Below are 8,029 nucleotides of genomic sequence, written 5' to 3' on the forward strand. Positions count from 1 at the left end.
TCATTTTTACAATACTGAATGTTAATATTTATACTAATAATACAACTACATCATAATACAAAATCTAAAATAGATTAATTAGAAGAATACATCCTGGAGGTTCATTTTCATAACGCAGAAGGTTCATTATATCAATATTGTAAGTCCATCAATGAATAACTAAGACACAAAATATATTAATATGAGTATCATTCAAAAGATCTTAATGGGATATTTTAAATAATATATTTTGTAACATTGATTTTATTTATATATAAAAAAAGAATAATATATGCAAATTAATTTCATCTCAATGAACTTATAGTATTATTATAATAAAGAACATGATCAATGATATCTTTTAACCAAACAATAGTATTATAATAATGACCTATGATCCCCAAAGTAAAGTGGACCATGGTGAACATACCTTAGCCATGTTGAGGTGGCCTGAAGCCTTTGCATCCTTAAGGGATTGGTTTAAAGTGTGGCTGTAGATGCTCTTTGAAATTTTCAGAATCCCATTCTAGTGCATCCCACCAATCTTGGTCACCCTGTATAGACTGAATACTTTCTGCACTTTGCATAGCAAGAGGCAATTTCCCCAACATATTGCACCTACTCACTTCAAGTTGTTCTAGACTTTTCCATGATACATTTGCATTGCATATTCCCTTTAGTTCAGGAAGAGTATGCAATTTCAGGGTCCGAAGGTTCGGAACAATGCTGTCCATAAGTGTGTTCTTGAACACTTGTGTCAATTTCTTGCATCTCTCAATACAGACTTCTTCCACTTTTTCAAGCTTTTGGGGAGTACCATCCATTACTAGTAGATTTTCCAAATCATCACAGTCACCAACATATATGTGATTTAGCTTAGTGAAACGTAGTCCAAGAAAATTACTGATACTTGAAAGGCTTTCCAATCCGCTCACCTCCTTGAAAATAAGGACCTCTAAATTAGGTAACAAGTCCGTTTGTTCAACACATCTCCCCAAGGATGATGGCTTCCCAAATAGGCAACAATATTTGATATATAGTCTCTTCAAGTTAACAAAGGGACCAAGGTTGGCACTATTTCTAACCAAGCTATCAAGCATGAGATCAACTTTCTCACATTCCTTAATAGTAAACTCATGAGCATTTAGTAACAACAACCCAACCATTTCATCACCTGAGAAATGAAGGTATCTCAAAACCACTTCATTTGTAATTGGTCCATACCACTTCCGATAATAATTAACATGAAATATGAACTTTTTAATTCCTTTGAACCAAGAAGTATGCTGAGTTGTGAGACAGGGAATATCTTTTAAGACTATGCATAAGACAATTAATTGATTTAGACATAGCAAATCATCAAATGGTGCAATTGCCTTAATTGTATTCATAGTTCCCCATTGCATACCATAATATTCCATAACCAGACACTCCAGCTTATGTAACTTGCAAAATATTCCAGTAGGAATTTCTCTCAACTTAGCAGTTCCACGTAGGAGTAATATCTTTAAGTTTGCTAGCGTTTCAAAGCCGACTGGCAATTTAGCTATAGAAGTAGCACTACAATCAAGTATTTGAAGTTTTCTCAAAGCTTCAATGGGAGGCAACTCATGTAGTAACTGGCATTTTCTTAAAATGAGAGCTCGAAGTTCACCAAGTTGAAGAAGAGAGTCAGGTAACACCGTGATATTGCTTTCACTTAGGTCCAAAGTTCTTAACACTTGGAATCCTTGTAAAAATTGGTTAGGAACTTCATGAAGGCCCTTGTTACCTTGCAGAAACAAAGTTGTTGTCTCTGGACATTGTATGTTGTAGACTGGCAAAAATGCTATTTTGCTATCCATAAATGATACTCTCTTCACTTTGTAAGAACAACTCAATAGTTGCTGTGAGATCTGCACCTCGCTAATTCCAGGACTAATAATAGATTTGCACCAATCCTCTAAGGATTTTGCTATCCATACCCCAACATCACGAACTACATCATGCATCTTCACTTTATCAATGTCTACTGCACACTTTTCTAACAAACAAGAGCTTATTAAGCAGTCAACAATGCGTTTAACATCATTTTGTAATTGCTCATAGTTTTGTTGCTCATCAAGTAAACCTTCAGCTAGCCAATATTGGACTAGTCTATCAGTATCAATTTCAAAGTCCTCCGGATACAAGCAGCAAAACAAAAAGCAAGATTTCAACTGCTCACCTCTTAAAGAATCAAAGCTCCACTTGAGGGGTTTATAGACCTTTTCTTCAACACCATGAATATGAGTAGGCTCTGATTTCTGCAAGGCGTCTAATGCACATTTCCACAGTGCAACCTCTGTCTTTTTCCTCAATGATGCCCCTACTGTGATAAGTGCAAGGGGCAATCCATCGCATTCCTCAACAATGGCCTTTGCCAATGGCATAATTTGGTCGTCATTCACCACTTCTTCCCCCACTTTCTCAGAGAATAACATCCAAGCTTCTTCATCACTCAAACGACCTATTTCAAACTCAATATCAGTAGACATTTCTTGGCATACATGAAAATTTCGAGTGGTTAGTATGACCTTGCTATCATGGTCTTTAAGTGGAGGAATACCAACATCATTCAGAACAATTCCTTCCCATATATCATCAAGAATTAAGAGAAATCTTTTTCCCTTAAGTTTCTTGTACAAACCACTAGCTGCGCTCTCTTTACTCTCTTCTTTATTCATTGCCAAACTCAATCGCGCAGCAATTTTTGATTGGATGCTTTCTACAGTTGCATTTTGAGACACAACGACCCATATTATAATGTCAAAACCCTGTTCTTTTGGGTCCTTACTGAGTTCATTGTTCACATTCTTGACTAAAGTAGTTTTCCCTGCTCCTCCCATGCCACATACCCCAATCGTCTTAGCCTTTTCATTTCTCTTCAGCAAACCCATCATCTTGTCCAGATTTCTTTTTGCTGTTGGTTGACCTTCGACAAATGGTGCCGGAATATACTCAACATTAGGCACAGGATTAACCCCCACTATCCTGTCCTCAAAGGCTCTGCCATCTCCAATCAGTTGTTTTACTTCCACAAGCCCTTTTGCTATTCTGTTGCTCAACCGGCAACGAAGTGAACACACGCAACCAGAGGCACCAGTTGTATTGCCATTTGTTGTTATTGGTAACTGCACAGAATCGAATTCACTCTGCAACTTTTCAACCCTCTTTAACCAATCTCGCACTTGAACTATTGGTAAGTGACGTTGCTGCAACTCATCATCGTCTAGGCGTTGCTTGAGTTCCAATAGAAACTCCATGTTTTTCTCAAGATCCTTCAAATTTGAATTGATCTTGAAAACATTCTTGATTCTAGCACAGATGGATCCAAACAGAAACCGAAAAGGCTCGGTTAGAGCTGAACCAACAACTGCGCCCACCAGTTCCATGGCGAAGAACAAAAGATAAGGAAATTCAAGATTTACTTCAAATTTGAGAGTGTTTTTTTTTTTTTTTGGGAACTGAAATTACAGAAGAATGATTAAGCAAGAATATTGATGGGAAAGACAAAGTTGGTGGATGGCAATTAGAGCATCCTCATCAGCTTTGGCTTTTTTTGGCAATTACAGTCTGCATTTCGTAGTCCTTTCGGCTCCGCGTTTACACCAATAATTCACTCCTCCTGTCCTCCCTTTCAGTTGACTATTCTTAGCACGGGTTGGACCAATTTGCCTTAATAAATTCATGGATTAATTTCACTTTTGGTCCCACAACTTTTGAACTCGTATCACTTTTGGTACACAACTTTAATATTTTTTAATTTTGGTGCCTAACTTTGTTATTTTTATTAGTTTTGGTCCTTCCAATCAAATTGACGGTAAAATATTTCTGAATTTTATATTTTAGGGGCGAAATCGTCATACCAAGGAAAGATCTTTAATATTTAAACAAAAGAAAAATCATATTAAGAGGAAAAGAAGAGTTTGCCAATGGTCGAAACTATAAATCCCATAAATCTGTCTGGTTTATGCCCGTCTTCCCCATTATTCTCATCGATCAAACACCTATAGATATGATTTTACAGTGATTTTGTTTAGATATTGAAGATGTTTCCTTGGGATGACAATTATACCCCTAAAAATATAAAATCCAACAACATTTCGCTGTCAATTTGGCCGAAAGGACCAAAATTGATAAAAATAATAAAGTTAGGCACCAAAATTAAAAAATTTTAAAGTTGTGCACCAAAAGTGATAGAACATCAAAAGTCGTGGGACCAAAAGTGAAATTAATTCTAAATTCATTGGCCAACACCAACAACGGGCAACAAGGAGAAAGCTAAGCAAAAGTCTACAAAATAATAATAATAATATCTTCACCAAAATTATGTGGTCTAATGATACCCGGATTGGATTTCCATTTGGAATGTTGCAAGTTCAAGTCTCAAAATGTAATAAGGCCAGTAACGTTCAAAAAAAAAAAGTATCTTCAATCTTATTTGTAAATAATAAAAATCAATTTGGGAAAGTTTTTGGTTCCAATAACATAATCGAAATTAGAATCAAATTCAAATACTTAGTAATTAGAATTAGTTTTAATAGAAGTATATGTTTGTTTGGTGAAAATTAATATACTGAAATAGGAATGAGAATAAAAAATTTTAAATAAAATAAAAAAGTGTAATCTTATTTGTTAAACAAAAATGAAATGCAAAATGGAATAAGAATTGAAAATAGATAACAAACTAAGGTGTAGGTGTATTCAATTAAGACTTTTATATAAACTAGGTCGATTGACGCCTAACAGTGAAAGTGGAACGTCTTAGAGGCTAGGTCGATTTTTACAACACTGTATATGACAAACACTTACATACTTTAAAAACTATTTTAAATTAAAGATTTTATAAGTTATTAAAACTTAAATTGAATAATTTTTTATAAATATTTAATAACTTCTATTGATACATTATTCTTAAAAAATTTATAATATATAATATATTTTTATAAATTATAAATATATTTATGTATTGCAAAAATAAAAATTGATTATCACAAAATATTTATTTTAATAAAAATTCACAGCTTTAAGTTTAACTATTTTAATAAAAATTCTAAAAAATTAAAATAACTCATTAGTTTGTGTGACACTATGGCCTATCCTACTTGTACTATATTCAAAACAAATATTCCACTTGGGATGGAATTATTGAATAACTGCAAAGCTCGAAATCAAACATTGATATTGTTGTCGGCCATGAGTACGCCACAATTTAATAATTTTCTTTTATAAGTGATGAGAATGATAGTGTTAATTCTCACGTAAGCGGTAAATAAATAACACAAGTCCAATCAAAGCAGGTAAATCTTTTATTGATCGGGGTAAAGGATCTAAATACAATCTACAATGGCTATTCCGAGGGCCGACTGGCTGCGGTCGGGATGCTCTAACAATAGCCTATCGATCGTTCCAAAAGTCCCGTACATTGTTGCCGCCGCGGGTATTTATATCCGCTAGGCCGGAGACACAATTCCGGGCGGCCGGCATGTAACCCACGTAGCAATGACGTGTCTTCTCCCCGTAAGCCTTGCATGTCACCGCCTAACGCTGCCACGTGCCTCTTCTCGACTCTCTCGCCTAAGGGCTATCAATCGGGTATTGAAGACGCTGGTCGGGTGTTCCACCGGTCGGGCACGACCGGGTTCTTCTAAGAATATCCGACCTGTAACCTGCAAAAACAAGAATAAAACACGTGGCATGTCGGTCGGGGTATTCCCTACCAAGAGCCCCCCAGCCCGGGCCTTTTTGACTGCCCGGGAAAAAACGGGACGGGATGAAGAAGTCCAAACGTCCGCTGCCAAACCGACTGGACAGCTGTCATTCCTCCGTGCCACGTGTCGGCCTCTGCACGCCTCTGCGACCGCAACGGTCACCTCGGAGTCTGGAGCAGTCGCGTCAAGCAAGTGGGCCGTTTCCCGCCCAAATGCTCTCCTATAAATAGGCATTCATGGAGTTCATTTGAACTTCTACCAACCCTCTCAGTCGATCGGAGCATCCCGAACGAACAACCTTAAGAGTCGATCGAACAACCAGCACCTCAGCACTTCTTAGCTAACTGCAATCAATCGGTAAGTCCTTCTTCCTCTAGCTTTTTATTCTCAAGCTTTTCATTATTTAGCAATGACCGAATACGGGCCTTAACCGACCACTACCGGGTCGTACCCGACCCTAACAACGTCCCGACCGCCCTTTAGGAAGACAACATGTCAGACATAGACAGCCAAAACATCTCGGGTGCGGACTACGACGACGCGGTCGAACAGCTCAGCGAGGAGATCGACATCGAAGCATCTTCTCCAGAGGTCGTTCAACGACCACCAAGAACCTCCGAGCGACAAAGGTCGTCCAGCTCGGAGGGGTCAACAAGCTCGAGTGGATCGAGTAGCAGAAGCGGGGAGACATCGACGAGCGGACAGCGCTCGATCGAAGCTGCTCGGGAAACACCAACCCGGGTAATTGGGGATTACCCACAGGCAACGCCCCCAACTGGAGATCGGGAGGCAACACCCGAGCGGGTCGAGGAAGACCCGGCTGCCCCAGCCGCACCGGCCAACGGGGAGTTCGTTTTCCTGAACCGGGACAGCATCGAGCAGCAAGAAAATCTACTAACGACGGGAGAAGCGACCAAGATCTCCGCGTTACTCACCGGCCGGGTCCGTTTTGACACCCGCCGGAGCATAGGGAACGTCATCGATCGGCATGATGGCAAGTGGATCGGGATGCACTACGACTTGCTCCTGGCCCCGATCCAGATACCTTTCTCTGCCCTCCTGACCGCCTTCTTGGGCTATTACCGGGTGGTTCCAGCCCAGATCTGCCCGAATGCGCATAGGATTCTAGCCTGTTTCCCACAAATCTGCGCTCGGCATGAAGTGGCGTGCACGATGGAGTTATTCAACTTCATCTATCAGGTGAAGACCCTACCGGCCAAGTATGGAGGTGGGTTTCTGATGATACAGTTCCGGGCGGATATGTGCGCGATCGAGAGTCTACCCGAGAAAAACAAAGGTTGGAAGAACAGGATCTTCTCGGTCGAGTACGACCCGTGGATCCTCCCGGTCGAGAGGGTGTGGAGCACTCACTACCGGGAGCAAGTGGTGCCGGTCGAGACAAAGGCCCTACAAGACGTCGTTGCTAAGATCTCGAGCGAGATCCACGAGTACAAGATCTTCCGCTCGAGGGAATGTTATGACGAAGCCCGACTGCCGCCGCCAAGATACGACCTGGAGGAGAAGTACCTGCCCGTGCCGGGCGTGACTATTGCAAGGGCGGCTGTTCAGGTGGAGGCGGAGAACGAAGGTCTAACACTAACTGACCGTCCCCGACCCTAACTCCCAATCACTTTCCGACCTTAATATAACCTTCTTGTTTTTGTTTGCAGAAATGGCAGGTTTTGATGAAGACGAAGCGCCCCGAGCCCCCCGAGCTAAAATCACGCTCGGGAAGAAGAAGACAAAGGCCAAGCCGGCCGGGAAGCAGCAGCAAATCCCGACCGCTCGGCCAATAGGCGCATCAACAACCGTCACCACAGCCGAAGGCTATGTGGTCGACGCCTCAGACGTCCTTGTATCCCGGGTGACTGCCCCTAAAGGCAAGGAAAAGGCACCCGAGAAGGGCACCGAAGACAGCGGGGCCCTAAAGCGCCGGAGAAACCAACGGAGCCCGAGCCCCCCGGTCGGGGCCATCAAGGGCGACACGTCTATCCTCACTGGGATCGGCAATGCCGGGCCGGTCAAGGAGGATATGACCAAGCTCACCCCGACCCAAGTGGCCGAGAAGATTGGCCACGACCTGGCCGAGGTAAGAACTTTCCGTCTTTTTACTTTCATCTAAGTGGCTTTGCTCGGTCTAATCCCGATCATCTTTTGTTTTGCAGATCTCCCGAGCGATCCAGCTCCTTCAGCGTCGAGCATTGCTAGCCAACGAGGCTGATGCTCTGAAAAAAGGTCGCCGAGCAGCGACTAAAGGAGATCACCGACCTCTGGACCGAGCTGAAGAAGGTCAAGGAGGACCGAGATGCGGCCGAGAA

The 8,029-nt window shown here is 41.5% G+C and overlaps 1 protein-coding gene across 2 annotated transcripts; it reads right to left on the bottom strand.

Annotated features, from left to right (window-relative positions):
• Positions 1–408: 408 nt before the first annotated feature.
• LOC109163658 (probable disease resistance protein At4g27220) lies at positions 409–3,529 on the bottom strand. 2 transcript variants are annotated; one of them, XM_019312414.1, is made up of 2 exons: positions 1,486–3,529; positions 410–1,311 (listed from the first exon to the last, which is right to left on the bottom strand). In XM_019312414.1, exons 1-2 carry the CDS (start codon positions 3,390–3,392, stop codon positions 447–449), a joined length of 2,772 nt encoding a protein of 923 aa, XP_019167959.1. In that variant the 5' UTR covers positions 3,393–3,529; the 3' UTR covers positions 410–446. The 2 variants fall into 2 exon arrangements, with proteins under 2 accessions (XP_019167958.1, XP_019167959.1); XM_019312413.1 differs by having other exon boundaries at positions 409–3,529.
• Positions 3,530–8,029: the final 4,500 nt, after the last annotated feature.

The sequence above is a fragment of the Ipomoea nil genome, unplaced genomic scaffold (genome assembly GCF_001879475.1).
Source record: "Ipomoea nil cultivar Tokyo-kokei standard unplaced genomic scaffold, Asagao_1.1 scaffold3030, whole genome shotgun sequence".
Lineage (NCBI taxonomy): Eukaryota > Viridiplantae > Streptophyta > Magnoliopsida > Solanales > Convolvulaceae > Ipomoea > Ipomoea nil.